General features: G+C 49.0%; 1 protein-coding gene across 6 annotated transcripts in view; it reads left to right on the forward strand.

Annotated features, from left to right (window-relative positions):
* SH3PXD2B (SH3 and PX domains 2B) overlaps positions 1 to 22,959 on the forward strand; it is a 58,167-nt gene that overhangs the window by 12,694 nt on the left and 22,514 nt on the right. For all 6 annotated transcript variants that reach the window (XM_015876205.3, XM_015876207.3, XM_015876206.3 and 3 more), the window contains exon 3: positions 15,300 to 15,375. In XM_015876205.3, coding sequence (XP_015731691.2) covers positions 15,300 to 15,375 — 76 coding nt within the window. The remainder of the gene's footprint in view (positions 1 to 15,299; positions 15,376 to 22,959) is intronic.

A 22,959-nucleotide genomic window follows, 5' to 3' on the forward strand; every position in this document is an offset into this window, starting at 1 on the left:
AGATACGCTGCTAAAATAACAGCACATCTGGGCCTGCCTAGCAAAGTGAGCCATGAGGACTGTGGATGACTTGGTTCTGTTGGTCTGATGGCTTCAGGTCAGCTTGGAAAGCCTTTTGTAGGCTTGGGTGTGCGGGTGGGTTTCTGTGAGATGACTGCTCCTATCCATGGTGCCCTGCTCCTACCCAGCAAGGCTCTTGAAGAGCCATGAGCATGATCATGGGGATGTCAATAGTGAGAATCCAAGTTGCCCTTCTATGCCCATGCTATTGGTTCACAAATTGTGCCGGGCCAAGGCATGGTGGGCAGTGCTATGTGCTACCATTGGTGCAGGGAAGGGTTAAGCTATGAGCAGCTGCCGGTGTAACCAAGGAAATATGAAAATAAATAAACAGGGAACAGCTGTTGGGCAGTGGCCAGGGCTGGAAGGAAATGGAACTCAGCTCTTCCTTGTCCTCAGCATCTCATCTTCTTTGCCGGTGCCCTAAGGTTGTAACCAAACTCAGGATGTCCTTTGCTGCAAGAGGGACAGAATTTGGGGGTTTGTGTCTGCCAAAGCAGCTCCGGCCTCCAGCTGTGCTCTTTCCCACTTGTTGCATGGTCTCCCTGTTGCTTGTGGAGAAAACAACACGGGGGCATCGTGTCTCTCCTTCCACCCTTCCTGCTTTTGCATCTTGGCTGGAGCTGTGCGTGCTCATTGTCCCCATGGGTTGCTTAGGGATGGAGCTCCGCTGTGAGCACAGGTCTACAAAGCACTCTTGAGCAGATCTAGCAGAAGAAATGCTTTATATATAGTGTGATCCATTTGGGAAAGCTCAAGCCAAACCTTCCCCTTCCTGCTGCCTCAGCATTTTCTTGCAAAAAAAGAAAAGAGTAACCACTTTTTTCTGGCTTTGTTGAAAGAATGAATGAAATTGTGGTTTTTCCCTTCCTTCCCCCTTATCGCACATGCTTCCTGGTGTCCTTACTTTAAACTTGTGGTGCAGTACAGTGGAAATTGGATTGAAAGGAGAGAAGTGAAACAGATCCCCTTAGCGCAGTGGAAAAAAAAGCTGCTCTAGGTAGGCTGCTGTAGTTGCTGGAGGCCTTTATTGAATGACTGCTTTATGATTCTATGCCAGTTTTAGCTCTTTGGGCAGAAATGTTCCATGCTGGAAATTATTCCTGCTGCTGGTTATTAGATTAAAAAAAGGGAAAACAGCAACGCAAAAGAAGTAATTGGCTAAAAGGGTTTGGTTGCTTCTGAAAACATAGAAAGAAGGGTTTTGCTGTGTCCAATCCTGACGATCTTGGTGCACTGTAGGAATAACTGGAGTCCCAGGTGATCTTCAGGAATCTGGCTTTGTGGTTTCCAGGCTTCTCATACTCACAGCTTTGAGAAATCTGGGTAAATGTGTGTTTGGATAGAGAGATTTGTTAATGTAATAGCTGCATTCCCAGTGATCCTGGCTGCATTTTCCAGGCTCCAACCAGAAGCCCAGCAAAGGCTTGTGTTGTTTGTTTTCCAGCAGCAACTCTGGCTGCATTGGGGTGAATGTTGGTGCACCCTCTCACAGACAAGTAAGCCTCCTGTCATGCAAGCAGGGATGGGGAGGAGATGTTCTTGGGTGTCAGAGTGAGGGCAGTGGGACCTGTGAGGGGGCTGGGTGTGATGCTGGTGTTTCAGAGCAGCCCCAGCACCGTTCCATGAGTGGTTGGGGATTTTCTCTTGGTATTACCCTGGTGGGCTCAATGCTGAATCATTTGTCACCTTCTATTGTGGCCAAACAATTGTTTTAGGAGTTGAGCCAAGGAAAACTCATCCACACTTACTACTGACAGCCTCGCTGTCTGTCCTGCTCCAACTGCAACCAGAGGCACCTTCTGTGTCCTTCTGCTTTGTGAGATGAGTGGAAGAGACCCCTGGTGTGTTTGGGCCAACAAACAGAAGTGTCCCCAGATGCTGAGCCCTGCACGACATGTCCCTTGTGGCACTTCTGAGCGTGGCCAGGTCTGTGACGATGGAAAGCCATGGCAGTTCAGTATTAGCAGTATGTAAGGTGGTAGAATAAAATAAAGAAGCAAATGCAGTAGTAAAATAAATAGGTTAATATCTCAACAATAAAGATCTTGCTGGCTAATTAGTGAAGTGAGTCACTCCATGGCCTTGGGCAGTGCCAGGCAGTGAAATTGGGAATGTTTAAACTGAGTAATACCTCCCTCCTCCTATTTACTATTAATTGCAGGAGGAAACCAGGGCATTCGGTTTGTGCTCCAGTGTTTTTCTCCTCTCTGTAGATCTCTGGGTTCCTACCCCATCTCCTCATTGTTTTCTCCGTAAATGTTTTGCATCACTCAGCAATTGATGTAACAGCAACGTTTTAGGGATGAAAACAAAATCGAAACAAGTAACCCTACGTGAATGTATAACTCTGGAATTTGAAACCTCAGGTAACAGTGTGATCTGTAGTAAATTTGTAACTTCAGATACTAACCTCAGTTATGCATGGGTCTCTTGGCTGGAGGAGTGCTTTCCTTCGAACAGGATCAAGCTCTTTTGTAATGCGTGACATGCCAGATGTGAGCTATTGGGAGCAGATGGATGCTGTTCCTAAGAAATATATCAATGAGACTGTTGCTTTCAAGAATGCCAGTTGTGTTCTGGATGCTAATTGAGCCTGGCAGGTACGTTGGAAACTTTGGCTGGCATGGAAACTGGTAATTGAATCTATGAAGGGCTGTCTCTGGTAGACAGTGATCAAGTGTGAGGTTGTGTTGTGCCACAGAGGTGCTCCCAGGAATGCCTGTGAGCAAGGAGGAGGCTGTGACTGTGGGACCCCAATGGGTCACATCAGATGCATTGCCCTGGAGGCATTTAGCAAACCTTTGGGAAGGATCCTCTTCAAACTGTTGTCTGGACTGACAGTATTGCTTAGGGAACAGACGGTGGCTTGCATTTTGTGTTTATTGTGGAAACCCAAAGAAAGAAACACTTTTTCCTCTATTTGTAATTATGAGCTCATCAGCTGCAGTAGTAGTAATTTCAGGTCCTCATGTGACCAAGAGCCACCTTGTCTTGCTATACTCATGATCTGCCCTTATGCCCAAACTCAGCCCTTCAATGCCAGCCATGCTCTTACCAGCAGCTGCCTGTGCTGGCACCAGGCAGGGCTCTATGGCACTGTCCCCTTCCAGCTGCAGCCACCCTGGGTCTCTTCAGCCCTGTTGCCTTTTGCATCTTGGACAACAGAATGGATGTTCCTGCAATTGAGAGAGGATCCAGTGTGTCAGGAAGCCAGATACCAAACCTCCCCTTTGAGCAGGCTTTGCTATTCACACTGCAGCCTGCCATCTCACCACCAAGGCAGAAGCTTCTTTGGCAGGTTGCTGCAAGCCCTTACGTGTCAAACTGTAGTGCAGGGGTACCCTCCCTGGGTGCAGGTTACCCCTTGCAGTCAGAAACTTTTCCTCTAGCTCTGCTCCCTAATGAAGGCTGAAGGAAGAAAGGGTGATGCCCTGTGGCTGCTTCTCTGCACAAAGGTTTAATTGTGAGCCAGGGGAAGGAGACATGACAAAGTCTGGAGTAAATGTGCTTGCTGCATGGTTCAGAGGCAGACAAAAAGAGAATGTTAAGCATACTTAAAAATGGTTCTGGCTCTCACTTGCTGTGTGCACATCAAGTGCGTTTCCCAGTCCTCTGGTCCATCCATATGTTTAACAAATCCTTCAGGTTCTTAGCTGGAAACTTTCAGCCTTGACCCACCTGGAGCTATGTCATCTTGGAGAGAGTCCCGCATCCCTCAGGCCAACAGCTTTGTGTGTGAGAGGGGGGAAAAAAAAACACAGGCTGTTGAAGTGGTGCCTACTTCTATGAGAGAATTGGCAAAAGGCAGCAGTGTGTGCATGTCATCTCTATGGGAAAGGCAGATTAGCTGTTCTAGGGGGGTTTTCACCTGCCGTGCACGTGCAGGAGCGAGGCAAAGAAGGAGCGGGTGAAAAGTCAGAATTGTGTTGATTTAGACTGCTTTAAAATGAAATGTTACATGGAAATGTGCTCAGAAGATGCTGGTTGGCACAGAGGTGAATTGTTCTTGTCAGCCTGTTGGCCTGAACAAAAGAAAATAAACTAAATAAAATCAGGTAAGCCTGGTGCATTGCTTCCAGCACTGTGAGATGCACCATTGTGGGGTGCAGACTCCCCACTAGCCTTCCTCCTCCTCCTCGGGCTGCAGCCCACAGCCAGGTAGGGTGCATTATCTTCCTTCTCCAGATGTAGGAAACAGAGCAGTTTGTCCCCACCATCACCATGCTCCTCCAGGTGTAGCACAGCCTGATTTCTGCTCCATACTTCATGCCTGCTCCAGGCTGGCAGTGCTGTTTCTGACCATCTCTTTGATGGAAAGGCCCTAAGGCAGTGCAGGCACTTTGCTGCTGGAAGATGGATGTCTTTTTGTGTCCAGGGATTGTAAACAGGGCTCTTTCGATAGCTATTTCATAACATGGATCCTATTTCAACACTTTGGGAATTTCTGTTCTCTGGGGTTTGCAGAGTTCAGTGGAATTCAGTGCTGTGTGTGCAGCGACTGCACACAGCCACAAAAATAAACCAGCAGGATCTCACCCTCAGACAGCTGCTTTGTGAAAGACAGGCACTTGCGTGACCAAAGATGAGAAAAAACCCACAACTTCCTATGGTGAGGATCCTGATGCAAAGCACCAGCAAGGCCCTCTCTTTTGTTCCTCTGCCGTCCAGATTTTGCCAGGAGCCACAGACTTATGCACCACACGTAGGAGTACAGAAAAGGTGAACTGTTGTAATCTGACTCGAAAAGAAGAAACAATTTCCATTAAGAAAAGACGGTCGCTGTCTTTGTAGAAGAAGCAGCCTGGATTTTTCCAGCAGCACATCAAAGGTCTTACTCATTCTCTCTCCTCTCTCCCTCCACAAAGAACACGTACAGCCCCGTGCACTTCAGCCTAGTTAAAAGTTGGCTCCCTTCATCCTTTTCTCTCCAAACGTCTCCCATTTATAGCTTTCCAGCATTTGGTAGCGGGTAGCCAAGCACATTCCCCGTGCGTGTTAGCGCCAAGGCAGGTCAGTTGAGTTATAATTGGCTCTTGCTGGCACTCTGACTAGCTGCTAAATTCTTTACCTGGCAGCTGATCAGGGCTTTGAGCTGCTGAGAGCTGTGCCTGATGCTGGGATGCTGCAGCCCGTCCTCCCTGGGCTCTTCTCACCTCCTGATCTCATCACTCCCAGCTGTGCTGAGTTCATCTTCTCAGCTTTACCCCTTCAAGCTGCCAGAGTGGCCACATGGTCCACCTTTATTCAGTGTTCTTGGCACCTGCCTATGGAAACAGGACAGGGAAAGGATGGCACTCAGCTACATATCACCCCATGGGTGTGCTGTCACTTGTGCAAGGAGGAGGCCCCAAGGTGGGGGTGGTTAAAGCTCTCCTGGATGACTTGGAGACCAAGCTAAGTTCACTTGATGGCGATCCAATGTGCTTTTATTTGGCGCTGCTTTCAGTAATGTGGTGTTTAAATGTTGCCCTGTAGCACAAGAAGATGGGCTGCACCCTTCTTTCTGCCTGCCTGGAGGGCTGAGCTCGTGTCCTTCAGCTTTCTATAGGGTAGACCTTGCCATTGGCATCATGCAAAAGCAGCCCTGGGTCTGAAGCATGTTGTTTGATATGAAACCACTACTGGTGCTGCTGGGGAGGGAGGAGATTGGTGCCAAGAGTCAGTCTTTGCCTGCTGAATTCTTAGTGAGATGGCTGGGAGCCATACGCATTGCTGAATGTATGTGATGCAGTGAAGGGCAAGTAGCAGTTTGGAAGTCCAACTGTGAACCAAGGTGTGGGTCTCCGGAGTGATCCTTGCAGGGTCCTGATGGAGCCTGGGGATAAGTGAGGATTTTAACTACCTGCTCTCCCTTTCCATGCTGTGATCCGTCCTAGAAATGGCGCTCTTCTCCTTTTACTTCCCTTGCACACCTTTTCCCTTCACCTCTGACTTTTCATCTCCACCTCTGGGACCCAGCATGGACATTTCCTGTATGTATGGCACTATGGAAGACAACAGCAAAGAATAAGGCAGGTCTGTGCCAACCAGGCTGCTCCATTGGGTGGGGGAGGATGTGTGTGTGGGATCTGCCCTTCATCTGGCTCATGCCTTCCTTCTGCTATGTTGGGATAATATCTTGAGGCCTTTACAATGGTGTTGAGTCACTGAGCAGTGAATTACAAATGATATTTATGGCTGTCTTTACCTGGAAGCATGGGAATCAGAACCTAGACGTTAGGTTTGGTAGCTGTAATTAAGGTTGCTGGCTTTCTTGTTTTAATACTTCTTTTGGTAAGAAGTTTAAAGTTTGGGCAAGAAATAGCTATCATTCAGATGTCCCTTGCTTTTCCAGTGTTGGTACTATCATAAATTAGCCAGGTGAGGTGTGTTCTGATGCACGCAAGAATTCTCTGTGCTCGTATTTTCTTTGCAAGCTAAGCTGGCTAATCACTGGCCATCAGCCAGCACCCAACCCTCTGGAAACTGAAAGTATTTTGTCATAACACACATTGTGAAATGCCCCTCAAAGAGCAGATGTAGGACGGAGGCGATGCTCTCTAAGGCTGATGGATCTCAGTGTGCAGTGCTGCATCACTTGAAGGTGGAGGACCTTCCCACCTGCAGAGCTGCCCACATCCCTGCAGGCTTAGGGCAGCTCTGAGGGCTGGGAATGAGGAAGAGGATGGAGAAGGTGGGACCCCTCCTTGTGTTCTGCTGCAGGCAGAAGTTCACTTGGTTCAGCCGTGTTGTGCAACTCCAGCTTGTCTCAGGCACTGGCGTCTGGAGGGGTTTGGCCGAGGCTTTCAGCCTCACAGAATGCAGCTATCATTTATCTGTGAGTGTTTCTAGGGTTGAAAAAAATGAAGGAAATATCCCTTTATAGGAAGCTTAATTTGTGGCTCTGAGAAGCTGTGTGTTGGGCATCCCCCTTCTCCCAGCTCCAACTACTGGTGCTGGTGGTGGAGACTCAGTTCAGTACGCGTGAAACATTTTCTTGTTTTTAATTTAAAATTAGGTAATAGCTGCTATTAACTGTTGCTATTAACTGTTAATTTAAAAAATAACCTTATTATTGATGAGTCACGATGTAAAATTCCTTTCAATTTTTATGGCTGGATTCTGCCACTTAAATGGCAGTGTTAACTGAAATGGATACCCATCAGCATTTTCCAGCTCCCCACCTCCAGGAACAGAGGTCCCATCCTGAGGAGCTCTGAAGCTTCTGCCTTGGGTTGGAATCTTCCCACCTGCCAGCAGTGCCCCCAAACCATGATGGTTCTTACAGCCATGTACAGGTTCTTACAGCTGGGTTTGGGCAGAGCCTTTCCAGTTTTTCAGAGTCTGGTGAGGCTTTGCTTAGAGAAGAGCTCTGACATTCCCCAGATTTGGGTACTGTTGGGATCTGTGCTCCTTTAGGGGTTTAGTTGTGCTGACAATTCTTGGCATCGCTTCCTCTTCCCCTATTCCTGCTGGGTCCTAGAGGAGCAGATGCAATTCCAGCCATGTGGTTTGTGTGAGCTGTGTGTGTCTGTGGAATCTGTGCTCTCATGAGCACAAAGCATTGGAGCTTCTGCCTGCTTCAAGCTTTGTGCTGGCAGGTCCCAGTGCCCTGGAGTGGAATGAGCATCCCAGGTCAGAGGTGCTCTCCATGTCCCATGCAGAAGCAGTGCTCTGTGTGCTCCTAGAGGCTTCCCTGTAAAGTGCATTAGCTCCTCTGTGAGCTGCAAGGCTGCTCTCCCCCACCAGCTATCATTTAACAGCGGTGCTCTGGTTTTGCAATAAGCAGAGCTTCTTGGCGAGCTCCGGCCCTCTGGCAAGGGCTGTCTGGACTCCGAAGCCCCAAAGCACGTGTGTGTGTGCTGGCTGCTGAGGCTTCCTGCCGAGCTCGGGTTTTGGGCATTGCTGAACTTGGCACCTTTAAATTCCCTTTTCTGTAAGCAGAGCAGTACAAGGCAGCCTGTGGTGCTTGTAGCCACCCAGCCCGGCGCCCTGTGTTCCCCAGGAGAGATGCTGCTGGTGGAAAGAGGGGGGGTGGAAAGCAGCAGGGTCATGCAAAGAAGACATATGTGGTTAATATGGAAACTTTGGGCTTTGGCAGCTAGACTTTAAGGGTTTGCCTTATCTCATTTTTCTGTCCCATCTGTGTAATAGTGGCCCTGGCTCCCATGGAGCTGCTGGTGACAGGCATCTGCATGAGCCCGATGAAGATGAAATCTTCCCTTGCATGGACAGAAAACAACTCCTTACAGGCGTTCTGCTGATTGTGCTTGCTCAGCTGGAAAATGGGGTATGTGTTTAGGGAAGAAACAGCAGGGAAAATAGCTGGTTAGGAAGAAGTCTGATGCAACAGAAAGGTCACGAGGCTTCTGTTTCTGACCAGCAGTGCTCTCCCAAGCGGTTGGACTGCAGCTTTGGCAGCTCAGCCTGTAGCTCAAATGCCACCTCCTTTGCCTCATCACGTTTGGGCCTGCCACAACTATAAAGCTGCCTTAAATTCAAGAAAGGAATGCGTGGCAGTTTGCTTTACCTTGTGTGCTGGAGTGGGGAAGATTTTTGAGAAGGGAGAGGTTGAAATTGCATTGTGAGTTATGTAGGGGAGAAGATAGTGAGCAGCCACCCGGAGGTTTGGGCAGGCACATGGTTGGAATGAGGTGACATGCACACTGGGCAGCTCCTGGTGGCTGGGAGCTGGAATGCTTTGCTGGAGGCTGCCTCTCATTGCAGGGCATGGCATTCAGTGTGAAGTGAGATCTGCCTACAGCCTGTGGGCTCTGCCCCCTCATCTCAGCTGCTCATCAGGCGAATGCATTGGTTGGAGTCATTTGAGTTGGAAGGAACCTTTAAAAGCCATCTAGTCCAACTCCTCTGCAATGAGAAGGATATTTTTCCACCATTGTTTACCTTTCTCCAGCAGAAGCTCAATCTCATGGCTTCATGGTCTTCCCAGCAGATCTGCTTGGGATGCTAGAGGGATGTTGAGTGAACGTGAACAGGCTCTGCAGCCTTCCTTATGGCCACTGCATCCAGAACAGCTCAAGTGCTGGTGTTTCCTCAGTGGGCTTTGGGCTAATGCAGGTGGCACAGCTCTGTCCTGCTCCCACGCCAGGCTCCAGCCAGGGCTGACACATTGTGGGTTTGCTGAAGGGAAGTTCCCAGGGATGGGATCTGGAAAAGGAAGCGGTGCAGACCAGCATCACCCCCGGGTATTGCTGCTCGGTTCCAAAGCATGTCTACTGGTAGGAGTCATTTCCCATGGCTGGGTTGCACTTGGTGAATGATGGATGCTTATTGATTGCTTGGTGGTGTTAATGCTCTGCTCTCGGTTTGCATGTGGAGTGTGCAGCTTTTGGTGCTCTTTGATGTGGCCTGGGACCTGCTGACCTGACATAATGACAGGTAGAGTCTGTGCTGCAATTATCAGAAATGGTGGGAAATGTTTTTAGTAAAGTACTGTAAAGAGAATTATGGCTTCCAGGATGTACCACCTCCAAATCAGATGTAAAAAGCTATAAATATTAATCACCCACTAAGCAGCCGGAGAGAGGCCAGCAGCTCAGTGAGGAGGCCTTGTTAATGGAGCTCAGTGCTGTGGGATTGCTGGGGGCGGAGGCACCTTGCTCTTCTCCAAATGGGAGGTGTCTCTTCTCCCCTCTTCTCTCTTTTCACAGTTTTTAAAGCTTTGTAATCTCTCTCAAGTATATTCTTGGCAGCTCAGAAAACAAGCAGTGAGTGCTTCTCTGGAACTATTTGGGCTATCATGATGTGGGGGATAATTCTGGATCCTATCACTTTGGGGTGTCTCACCTGGTGCCTCACTAAAGGCAGGCTCTGGGAAGGTGCACATCTAATGTGCTTGGATTAGCACTTTAAAAGTTACTGCAGGAAGCAGGGCCTGACCTGACTGAAGCATGTATATCTGAAGACCAGGGTATTCCTCATGCTCCCTTCTTGTCTTGGTTTCTGGCCCATCTGCTGCAGTCATCGCGTGGTGTTGTTATGGGGATACTAGTGACAAGCTCCCATCGCACAGGGAGGACGAGAGCAGGAGGTCTGGGGTGTGCTGGGGCAGGACATGTCTGGGGGTGCTTCCTGCCTGCGCCCACTTCCCTTTCCATGCAAGCGAGTTATTCCCAGCCACTGACATCTCCCTCTGTATAATGTTTCCTGTGATTTCATAGGAAATTTCTCTTGCAGAGGCAGCTGCTGCCAATTTGTGTAGCCCTATTCTCTGACCTCAGTTAATTCTTTTTTGTCGTTGCTGAGCCATGCTTAAAGTTTTCCATCAGGTTTTCACAATCTGGCCTCTATGATGCCATTTCCTAGTGCTGAGGAGGTCAGGATTGCCCTGCCCAGTAATGCGTAAGAAGCATTTCAATCTATCCTTGCACTAGAAGGGCAGGAACTGGACATCATCAGGACACTGCTTAGTTGTGCTGCCCATCAGCTGCAGTTTCTCCTTGAACATCCTTCAGCTCACGCCGAGTGGTCACAGTGAGCTGAGTGTTCTGGGACCAGTGTCTATAGAAGGTCAAAGTGGTGGTGCAGCACCAGCAGAGGCCTGCTGCCTCCCTTTCTCTCAAGGAATGGGGCTGAGGGGTATTTGTGGGGTGAGAGCACATTTGGCTCAGGCCCATCTTTTCACCAGCTGCCTCCTCTCATCGGGAGGCGGTTGCTCTCACAAAGAGGCTCCTGTGACTGCTGCCCCTGCACAACCGGATTGTGAAGACTTTTGTTAAACTATTTTTTTCTTTCTTTTTCTTCAAACTATTTCATTGGGACGTTGTCAAGAGCTGACTGCTCTGCTCTGGCTCATGGCTGTGTCTGGTGCAACACGGATTAGGTCAGCTCTTCCTTGTGGGACCAAAGTGGAGGAATGTGGTTTAACTCTGAACCTCCATCTTGCAGCCAAAGCAAACCCTTCCGATAAGAGAAGGGGGAATTTCCCTCTCCCCACAACCACAGCTTGCACACTGTGTCCTGATCTTATGCAAGAGTGGAAGAGTTTGCTTGCCTTGCCTGAGTATTTCATCACCACCATCCCGTGCTGTTATATCATGCTGTTTGGTGACACGCAGCGTCCCCTTCAAGAGCTGGCAAAGATTTGCTTTCTCTTCTGCAGTCCTGGTGTGAGCCACACAAGATGCAATCCTCCGGAACAGAAAACCCAAGCTTGGAGCTGGCACAGCAACTCAAAAACAGCAAAACCCACACTGCTGCAAGAGTCATTTCATGCCCTTCTGCTGCACTGATATCAGGGAATGCATTCCACCTTGACAGACATCTTTCTTTCCACCAGATAGTGCCTTACCAGCTACCAGTGCTCTGTCTTGTTTGCAGACTCCTCTGGATCTGTCTGGAAGTGAGAAGCACCATCACAGCCCCGCTCCTCCAGCAACCATCCATCCCTCTGGCATTGCACTGTCTGCATGAGCAGCTCCAACTTGGGCAAAGCTCATCCTGAATGTTCTGCTTCCTGGGAGTACTGCTGAGTGTGTACGTTGTCCCTCCCCTAGGATCACCAGCAGCCTGCAGCTCTGATAAATGATTCAATTAGGATGTTATCTTACGGGTTTCCTGTTAATGAAGAAGCTGCCTGGCAGCGTGCTGGCTGTTGCTGCAAGCAGCTGGGGAAGGGCTCCTTGCTCTCCCTGGGTACCCACTTTACTGCCTACCCTGTTAATGGGCCACTCAGCCACGGGCAGGCGTGGGAATGTGGAGCCCCAGGAATGTGGCTGCACAGGCAGTTCTGAGTTAATAGGGAAACCAGCGAACTGATAAGATAAGGCAAATTGGTGTGGGGCAATAAATGCAGAACCACAGCTCTGTGCCCTGATGTGCTGTCAGGAGGAGCCCGGAGGTGCTCTGCTGGGATACCCATGTTGTGGTGCTGGCACAGGCAGCAATGTGAGCACCATCCAGCCCAGCCATCACTGCTAGTGAACCAGTGAGAAGTGCCATGGGAGAGTTCAACTTTGTGCCTAAAAAAAACACACCAAAGTGCTTTGAGCTGCACCCGCTGTGATTCTTGCTTTTTTTGTGCAGGTTTTGTCTCCAGTACTTTTAAATAGTCTCAAAAGTGGAGAAACAATAAGGTTATTGTTTTTGTCCTTCGTTTTCTTTCTCAGTGTGGCTGGCTGCATTGCTGGAAGTGAGGCTGTTTCATGGCCCTGCTCTGTCTTGCTCCACGTGGGTAGTGGTGTTCCTAAGGGCTCTGCAGCTGCATGCTGCTGTTCTGCCCCATTTCTTTCTCCCTCCTGGATCTTGGCTGACTGGAAGAGTTTTCCCTTCTGGGAATGTGATGTGATCGCTGTTATTTGGAGCTTGGATGGAAACGCTGCCTGCTGACATGATTTGTGGGAGTCTCCCCATGCTGACTGCCCGTGTTCCAAATTCCTTGTCTGCTTGGAGTGTGTTTCCCTGCTGGGGCTGAGGAGGAAGGTTTTCTGCAGAGAGCTGCCTGGCCCTCCTGCTGCGTACCTCACTTTCTGCAGCTCATCTACTGGTGTGTCTGTGCATCCCACCCCAGCACCTGTGGGACTGCTGTGCTTTTACCCATCTTCTGTCCTATTTCCAGGGCTCCTGGGCAAGAGTGGTGGAACAGTGTGTGCTGTAGTCCCTGTCCTGCAAAATCAGCTGAGATGGGATGAGCCAGAAATGGCCCAGGGAGCCTTGAAACACTTAGACCTGCAGCTGGGCTCCTCCAGGACTCCAGCATCACTTCAGCACTGAAGCCAGCTTTTTTTCCATGGCTGTTACAGCTTCTCATTATAGCTTTGTATGCTGCTACAGTGGAAGGACTCTCAGCTCGTGACCCAGAGGCTGGGTTTCTGCAGATGTGTGCTGTTGTATCACTAATGCGAGCTGCCTGCCGTGGTTGGAGGAGGCTCTGGGGCTGTTTTCTTTGGAGTGGGTTTCAAGCTGTTCCTCAGCCACAGGCTGATGTCTAGCAAAACTGATGAACCAGCATGTGCTGCTGCCTTCCATGGAGCTGTGTGATGTGGCAGCCAGGCTGGGTGGGATGGGATGAGGGACACTGTCTGCTATGCTCCTTCCTCATCATCCTATTCTTCCTTTGCTGCAGGATCTCGTAGCATCTTTTCCTTCCTTCTTGCAAGGGCAGAGCAAGCAGGCTGTGCAGAGCATCGGGGGAGCCCCAGGCTTTGGGCAGCCACCACGAGAGGCACTTCATTCAATAAGCAGCAGGAAATGGGGAACTTCTGGGCTGGAGTTCTGGCGTTGTTTGGTGGGATCACGTGGCTGGGAGCAGCTCTGGCCAAAGTCACTGTCCAGGCACATGTGCATGGGGAAGCTATGGCCTGCACGTCCGTGCCTTGGAGACTCCTGTTGTTCAGATCCTCAGCTTGCATTCAGAAATGAGAGGAGGGGAACGCTTCCAGTGACTCAGGGATTGCATTGCTAACAGCAATCAGATGTCAGCGTTGGTGACTTGTTTTGTTTTGCTCATCCTGCGCCAGTCACAAGTTCTGAGGGGCTGTTCCAAACAGGAAGAGCAGGGTTAGGGCAGTCAGACCCCATGGTGGCACAGTGCTGGGGCTCACAGGGTGATGGGGCTGTTGGGACATCCTTTGTTTTGGCTGGTGGAAGAATGGGAGGTGACTGCACGCCCGAGGAGCTGCAAACTCACTAAAATTTATAGTGGAAAGAAGCTGTAGGCACAGCACAGTGTCTGGTTTGGAGATGGTTTGTTTTCATTTTGAAGAGAATATTTGAGAGCATTTCTTGGTTTTCCTGTTACGTTTGGGGACTTTTGTTTTAATCACAGTGTAGGAAAAATACCTCCTTCCTTCTGCCCCCTCTTCACTAAACCTCAAGAATTTTATCCTGGTGCATTTGAGATCCAGGAAATAAAATATTCAGTCTTTGCATGTGCCAGAGCTGAGGTGCTGTATGGACAAGGGGGCTCAGTTGCACAATACTTTATACAAGCTTGTGATTCATAGTGGAAGAACCAACAGCCATTAGCTAGGAGCAGACACCCCCTGTAAGCGTGGAAAAGTAGGTGCTGAAGATCAAGATCCAGGAAAACCACGGAGCCAGGCAGGAGGACCTGCCCTCAGGGTGCTGGGACCCCAGTGCCTGATCTTTGGTGGGCAAGGGGAAGGATTTCCCAATGCTTTGTGCCCAAGCAGCAGGTACGAGGGAGCACAGCTGTCTGTCTGTCTGCTCAGTGCTGTCCTCCCTCCAGGGCTGCCCACAGATGTCTCTCATGGGGCTGCCATGGAGATTGGATGATTGTCTCCCTGGTTGTTTTGCTTCCTCTTTGCTTTAAATATTAATTGTGCCAAAGGAGAGTAAGTGTAGTGGCTTCATAGATACTTAGGGCAGTTCCTGGGCAGATTGTCTAGATATTTACATAGAGTGCAGTAGGTTGAAAAGGAGAAAACCAACTTTGGATACCCTGGGGACTAGGGTGCAATTCAGGTGATGGGAGACAGTGCTCAGATCTGTGCCCCAGAGAAAGCAAGGGAGAACTTTTGTCTACGTCCCATTCCTTCCAAAATAGAGAGTAGTGGAACTGCAGAATGGATGGATCAACATAGAACCATAGAATCATTAAGATTGGGAAAGACATCTAAGGCAATCTAACCAAACCACCAGCACATCCCCCCCATGCCCACTCACCCACATCCTTCAGTGCCACGTCTTCTCATTTCTTGAGCACTTCCAGGAACAGTGATTCAACCACCTCCCTAGGCAGCCCATTCCAATGCATTACCATTCTTTCTGAGAAGAAATTTTTCCTTACATCCAATCTGTTAAGTGCAAAGTCCGATCCAAATGGTGTTTTCCATCATGGCCAAGCAAAGGAAGTGCTGCAGATGTAGATCCTGCTGGGTGTTAAGCTCCATGGCAACTGCAAGGGTGTTGTGTGCATGCCCTTGAAGCACCAGTGCAAATACCAAATGGACACCAGCAAGAGTGGGAGTTGTCTGTGACCTCCTTTTGCCAACTGTGCATTCTCTGTGCAGTTGCATTCGATCGAGACATTATTTGTTCTGTGTTGAGATTCTTTTAAACCAATCTCTGAAAACTGTGTAGCACAAAACGTTCTCCAAAGTGCTTCTGGCACTTTGGGTTGTGCATCACTGTATCCTGCCTGATTGCGTTTTGTACAATGTCTCAAGGCACTGTTGGTTTGGAGAACAGTCTCTTAGCCTCCTCATGGGGAGCGAGGCTTTGCATTGTGTGCAGATTTCTGACTTTAATCACCTTTCTTGCATTTGTTTTTCTAGATGCAAATGCTGGACAAGTTTCCGATGGAAGGAGGGCAGAAGGACCCCAAGCAAAGGATCATCCCCTTTCTGCCAGGTAGGAGAGTATGCTCCTGCAAAAATCATGCTGGGTTTGGCATGGCTGTGAGCTTTGTCTCAGTACTGTGCCCACTATAACATCTGTGTTTGTTATCACGGTTCACAGTGGGTGTTAAACCCCTTCCTTCTCTCTCCAGCAAGCATTATTGGGTGACATCAGTCTCTTGCACAGCTTCTGCTCGGAGCAGCCCTGCAGCACTTTGCAGGAGGGGCACAACACAGGGCTGAGTGCAGCATGAGGCTCCCCAGGAACTGCTCATTTGCTGTATTTCCTGTCCCCTCTAATTCGAACTGCTGTCCAGAGGGGATGAAATGACAATTGAATTCCACATATTAAATCAAAATGGTTGACAGCCTCAGCTTCCTCCCATGACGTTTTGTGTTGCACAAAGAAAGGGTTTCTATGGCATGACACGTGCCCTACAGCCCAGCCTGCTGCTGAGGATTTGTGTGCCCAAGTAACAGATGCAATGGCCCATTTCAGATGCTGTGGTGGGGGGGATTGCTTGTGGCTGCCCTTTGAGGCTGATGTTATGGGGGGAAAAAAGAGCCCTAATGTGCCATGCAAAAATATCCGAACTGAGGGCACCATGGGAGTCTTTTGTGCACCCATAACTAATGGGTTTGACCACAAAGTTGTCCTTCCCCCTTCCGCAAGTAGCTAATGGGCATATTTAGAAATGTCACGGTACCATAATCACTTCCAGTGACTGTCAGGCTCATTTAATGTAGCCCTTTGTACTGTGTTCTGCCTCCTGGCTTTTCAAGAAACACAAAGGCATTCAGTGGGGTTGAGTTTTTTCAGACTGGTACAGAGAAAATCATTTACACCCCGCTCTGAGTAAGGGAATCTTGTCTGGATTTCCCACAGGGGGATTAGTGATTCTGGCTTGTCCTTGAGCTGTAGCATCAGCAGAGCACACCTGACATTAATACAGAGGAAGAGCCCTTGCTGCACCACTACTTCTGCCAGCAAACTGAACTGCCAAAGGGCATAAGTTGGAAAAGCTGGACTTAATGTTTGGCTATGCTGTACTTACAAAGAATCCTCACCAAAATACTACTGGTTTTGGGAGGTAGCATTGGGCTCAGGAGGCCTGATTGGGATCTTGCTTTTCGCAGCATGCTCATCAATATTTGCTTCTTCTTCTGTGTGTTGAATTTCTTTGTGTTGTTTTCCTCATCTAAGAGGCTGTGGTTTCCATTGGAGGAAGAAGGGGGTTGAAGTTGCTGGGAGAATAAAGCCTGCGTGTTGTGTGATAAAGAGGTTGGGGAAGTTAGGATGACCGTGCTCTGTAGGAGCTTGTGTCCCCTTTTTGCAACAGGATTAAGTAGTACAGCTTCCCTGTTTGGAGCATCAGTGGGTTTTGTTGCTTGCAGTGGAACCAGGACTTCACCTGTCTGTGCAAGGGGTGATGCCACCTGATTGAGCTCGATGCACAGCCCTGGGTCTCTGTCCCTGCAGAATGTGGCTCTCATATGCTCACATATGAAGATATTGGAGGCTTTTGATTATGTTCAGCTCCCGAGAGTAACATAGTTTTCTTCCAGACCCATTTTGTGCAACATTTTTAGCATCTGAATTTCATTATGAGTGGAGATTTGGCTTTGGAGGCTCATTGAAAGTGTGCTGCTGCCTGGGAGATGGTTGTAGGGCAGTGTTAGACGCTGTAGCCATTGAAGTTCTCCAGAGCCTCTCCTGTGACTTTGTGCTTTGTGCAGCTCTGGCTTTCCTGGCTAAACCTTCAACCTCCCAAACTCAGGGTCACCCCCAGGACATGAGGAGGTGCCATCTGGGTTCGTTCATCAAGCTGCTTTCCTGGAATGGGAACTCTGTGACTGCTCCATAGTTACGAGATCCAGCCCGGAGGAACTCTGTTTGCTTTGTGTCACTTTGTTTCACTAGTGCTATTGGTTTCGAGGATTTGAAGTGTATCAGAAAACACGTCTGTAAGTGCCAAGTCCTTCAGCCCACTCAGCTCTTTCGAAACAAAGCCGTAAGGCTGGGTTCTTTGGAGGGGAGTGGAACCAATTACAGTGTCTGAGGAGTTTGGGGCGAGGATTGTCCATTCTCATATGTGAGCACCAGGCTTCTCCATAGCACAGCTTGGTTGGGTTGAGTTCAGCCTCTCTGCAGCTGCAGCACTGTGCCTGGAAAGCCTCTGCTGCCATATAGGGGAATGTGAAGTGGACTTTTGGCTACTTCTGCTGGCTTTGAGTCACCGGTATAGCCTGCCCAGCATCGTGTGGTGCTGAGGATGGCCCTCTGAAACAGTGCTGGCTGCACCCAGCCTGTGCATGGGATTGCCTGTGGTCCCTGGGGCAGAGCCAGCAGCAGCTGGGGGGAATGAAGGAATGAAGGCCCCAGGGGATGCTGTGTCTGCCTGCAGGACTTCCCACTAAGGGTTACGTGTTTGTTGGCTGGGGAGATGGTGGGATGGAGACCCCAGGAAAGAATGAACTAAAAAAACATATGAGCTCAGTTGGGCCAGTTGTGTAAGAGCTGCGCCAGATCTTTCAGGAAACAGCTTTTATAAGGAGAGCAGAGCCTTCCAAACACCGTACAGCCCAAGTGGCCTGGAGCTGATCCTGGCCAGCTTGCTTTGTTGGAAACGTGAATCAGGCAAGGAGGGGTTGCCTGAGGCTGAGCTCACTTTGGCATAAAATTGCTTTTTAGGAAGCTTTAGCTACAGACGATAGCAAACTCCCAAGAGAGAAGGAGAGGAAGGAGGATTTGGAGGGATCATTTTAAAAAGCAGAAGGATGCCTCCTTTCTATTCTCTTCCCAGCCTACTAACCTCGTTGGCACAGGTGTCACTGTTACCCGCATCCTTTAGGGCTTTTCTCCCAGGACAGCTGTGAGGTTTCTAACAGCTCCCCACAAGGCCTTATGAAGGAGACGGATGACATCCCTTGTCCAGCTATGGTCCCTGACTTTCCCAAGTCCTACTGCAAGCTGATCCAGTAGTGCCCTGAAGAGCTTTACTGGTTTAGTGCGGACCAGAATCCTTCTTCCTATACCCGCAGGAGTCTCAGATGCTCCTCCCTCTCTTTTCTGCCATGGATCATCTCTTCAGATCTATTCTTCTGACCATCTCACCCCATTGCTGAGGCTTTGCCAAACAGATGCTAAGTACAGAGCTCCTGGAAATGCCATCTCCCACACCTGCTTCCCCGTCCATCCTCAGAATGGCCCACGTCGTTGCCTGCTCCATGGGCTGGGACTAATTATGTGCATATTTGGGGCTGCCTTTTTCTTTCCCTCCTTTTTTTTTTCTTCGAAGTGAGTTTGGAACCTGTGCCAGGGAAAATCTGGATGTGATTTGAAAGGTGCAGAGATGTGAATTCTTTCCGAAGCAATGGGGCCGGGGGAGTCCTACAGGGCAAAGCAAAAAGGCACTGATGTTTTTCCAGTCTCCAAATCTCTGGCTTCTTTCATGGCTGTGATCAGCAGGGTGAAGGCTTTAAGGTTCCCTGCCCCTCCAGCTTGCTTAAGATCCAGTAACAGCCTCTGGTTCAAAAAGACTCTCAACTATTTTGCTATGAAATTCCTCTGCATCCTTTTCTTCTGCTCTTTGCTCCTGCCCCCTTTGCCTGGAGAATTCCCGTGGATGGGAGTAGTTAGCACAGCTCTCCTTCCCTACCTGTTTGCTTGGAGGGATGGATCCCTCTCGTGAGCTGCCTGCTCTGTCTCATACCATGTGGAGACTCACATCCTTATCAGCCCCTTCCTCAGCTCTGACACTGTGCAGTCCCCAATGAATCAGTGCTGTGTTTCTCCCCACCCCTCTCCTGCGCTCCTGCAGTGCCCTTTGCTCCCAGTCCATCAGATAAGGAAGGCAGCTTTGATTATCCACAAAGAGTTGGGTTGTTGTTTTTTTTTCCAATCCTGGGAGAGCAGAAACTTTCTGTGAGCGGACAGTGTGTCACATTGCTAAGCCATGTTGTGGGAATGCGTGAGGCTCACAGGGATGCACTGGATGGAATTACTGCCTATCCATTGTGTTAGGTGAATTCCTGACAATGTGTGGTTTGCCTCTGGCCAGGGTGGGTGGAAATGAGTGGCAGCACTGGAGGGCAGGAATGTCCTTGCAGAAAGGGGGAAGAAAGGAGCAGCACATCTACACAGAGCTCTGTAACCAGGGAGCATCATGTCCCAGGAGGCTGTGAGCTGTGCTCACTGAGGGAGTCTGAAAACAGCGTCAAGGCTCTCAATGGTTTTCCAGCCTTCCCTCCCAGCCAGGCAAAGAACAATATTGGCTCCCTCCTGTCTGCCGAGAGCTTAGGGAAGGGAAGGAAGAAATGGAAGCACTGGAACAGAGCTGATCAGATTGTATCAGCAGGTCCAAACAGGAGAGAGAAAAGGTCAGGCACAGCAAGGGGAAAGAGCAGGAGGAGTGCCTGCAGCTGGCATCAGGTACCCTGGGTAGTTCTCCCTTTTGGTGAATCCCCTGCCCAGGGCTGCCCCTTGCTGGGGTGTTTGTGGGGACAGAGGGCAGCTGGGGATGCTGCGATGGTGGTCCCTCATTTGTCCCAGCTGCTTCTGTGTTATGCACAAAGCACCCAGTGGGTGCTGGAAAACCTCGCATAGAAAGCCGAGTACTTTCAGTGTCTTTATGGTGAAGTTTGATTTTGTCTTTGATGTCTTGTTGATGTAAATATTTACGGTGTCTTCCTTCTAATCTAATCCTTCTTGCTTCAGAGCAGTCCTATAATAGTAACCCATTCTGCACTGCTCACTCCTCCCCAGCAGATGCAAGGAGCCAGTAAGTGTGTGAATGTGGTATCAGGTGTAGATGGAGACATAGGCAGGGAACATTCTCCCACCCCTGCACTGCAAATCAGTGAAAAGAGACTTCATTTGCTTTGATTTCCAAGGGGTTGCTAATATTTCAGCTTTCTTTACAGTTTGATTCCCTCTAACTGTAAAGGATGTGTTGTGCTAGTCAGGTATCTTTAGTCAGAATACTAATTAAGAATAATAATGCTGCCAGGTTACTCTTAAAGAACATATGCTTTCAAGACACCAAACTTCTGCTGTGAAGCAAATACATATCAAGGAAGGCAGGTGTGATGCTTCAGAGCAGCTACGGTGATAGTGAGGTAACGTGGCACTTCACAAATGTATTCACTGGGATAAAGTGAGGTGAAGAAAAACACTTCCTAAATTACCAACTTGCTCGACATATTCCCAGGTGATAAAAATCTGCTCGCAGCTTTGTGTGCATGAAGGGCATTGTGTTCTACTGCACTTCCTTGTGCAGTGACCTTTCTTGTGCAAACGAATCGTTGCTCTGTTTGTGCATGCATTAACACTGTATGCAGGTAAATAGGTAAATGGAATCAGTTCTAAGTGCTGGAGATGAGGCAGGAGTGAGGAGGTGGAGACTGCAGCAGCCGTCAGATAGATGTGCAGAACTGCCTTCCTTCGTGTTGTCCCATTTGTACTTGTCGTGCTGGGGCTGAGGGCAGGAGCTGTAGCAGAGGGATGCAAATAGACACGAATAATGCCTTGCACTTCTCTTGCACTGTATGGTCTTCAGCTACATGAAAGGCCCCGGTGGCAGCACTCTTATTCCCATTATGAGGGTAGGGTCTGTAGGAATGCCCAGGAAAACGCTGCATCTCATTGACCAGGAGGGAAGCAATTTCCTGCTCTCTCTTGCTTTTCAAGTAAAGGATTTAGACAGCTGTATTTGGCAGCACTGGAGGGCCTATAATTATGTTAATTAGGCATTTTGATGGGAAAACAGCTTTCTGTTAGAAAATAAACTTCATTGTTGAAGAATACTAGATCTAGAGCCAGTCAAGCGACGAGCTGGGTTTCCTGCTGTTTCAGATGCTCTGTGCCTGGGCTAATTTAAGATCACTTCAGTTGTTGTGATGTATTTATTCCCTCATAACTATATTCTTTTTATTATTATGCACTAACATCTGTTTGCTAAACATTTAAATATTCCCACACCCAGCGTGTTATTTGAGACATTTATAACATGCACACCCAGCAGTGATTCTGGCAGACCTCAGAACTAAACAGCCATTCTTTACAATTGGCAACAAAACTATTCCAATCAGTTCATCTTTTTAGAAACCATCAGTCATTCAAATAGAGGTACGTGCAGCAAATACACCATGACTGCGGATGACAAAACAGTTGAGCATTTCTGATGGAAAATCATTGCTATCAAGGGAAGGAGCTTTGGCCTGGTTGTGGCTCCTTTCCCTCCCAGTCTTTCCAGACAATTTCTGTTCCCAGACTATTCACCCTTCTAAAAGACAGATCGAATAGAGGGGGATTTTTATTTTCCACTGTATCACAAAGACTGCCAGACTTGGCTGTGGCGGGCTGCAAGATGGAATGCGTTTCAGACGAGAGTATTTCCCACTATGAATGTCTCAGCCTTTTGCTGTCAGTGGAACATAAATGAGGAGCAATGCTGGTATGAGCAGTCTGACCCTTTGAGTTTCACTTCAGGGCAAGCACGGAGCTAGTCCTGAGTGTGATTGCTGTGTGCTCCCTTTGAGAGCCCAGTCTTGAAGGCATTCTGCATTAACTGAGCCTAATAGGAGATTTGGCTTCTCCATAATGTTCTGATTCATGCTCTGTGCAGGCTGAAATTGGGTTGTTTTAGTTCTTCTATGCTTCAAAAATGTGTTGGCAGGCTGCACAAGTCATGTACACTGGAGTCAGGCAGTAGTGGAAGGTATTAAAGCTTTGATAGGCATGGGACCATTTTAACCCATCCTTGTTCACGGGCAGCTTGGTAGCATCCAGCCCTGGTTCCAGTGCTGCCACAGCTCCTGGGATTGCTTGCTGGAGGGGCTGAGGGAAGCCACAGCACAGGGAAGGGCTCAGTGACTTTTCCATTTTGTGATGTTGTGCTGTTGTTTAGCTGGTGGTACCTCCTTGATAAAAGAAGAGGCTGCGTGGACAGACATATCCGTTATACGCAGTGGGTTTGGTGGTGGGATCAGACACTCCTGTAGGGACAAAAAGGGACATAGGTAGAGGAGATGTCAGAAGGTGCTTGTGAGAACTTTATTATTGCCTTCCAAATCACCATTTTTTCATGTTATTCTATTGCAAAAGTGCCAGTGTATGTTCATGGAGCGCTGAAAGTCTGAAATCCTACCATGTACCAGTGCTTTTGATCACAGGGTCTCTGTGTGTATCTGTTTCACTGTCCGCTGATGGCTTTTGTCTCATTAAAAGCCAGAGAAGCTGTTCTCTGTGGGAGCAGCTTGAAGCACTTAGGGCTCATTAGACTTCAAAGGAAACAGGGCCATACCACAGGCAAGAGGGGAAGAAGTGGAGTGGCAAGAGGATCCCATTAATGGAGAACAAAAATAAACCCCAGACAGGAAGGAAAATCCTATAGGTCTGACTCAGGGCTGCAGTCCCGACAGAGCAGCTTCAAGGGCTGATTTGACACTGGAGCTGCACAGGGAGAACCCCCTGGCTTGGCAGCTGCCCACACTGGAGCCAAGTGCTGTGAGTGAACCCAGAGCCTGTGGCCAGCAGTGGGGGATGGATGTCCCTGTTGCAGGGGTGTCCACCTCTCTGTCTGGCTGGAGTTTGTCA

The sequence above is a fragment of the Coturnix japonica genome, chromosome 18 (assembly GCF_054131305.1).
Source record: "Coturnix japonica strain WE chromosome 18, WE-NBRP24, whole genome shotgun sequence".
Taxonomy (NCBI): domain Eukaryota; kingdom Metazoa; phylum Chordata; class Aves; order Galliformes; family Phasianidae; genus Coturnix; species Coturnix japonica.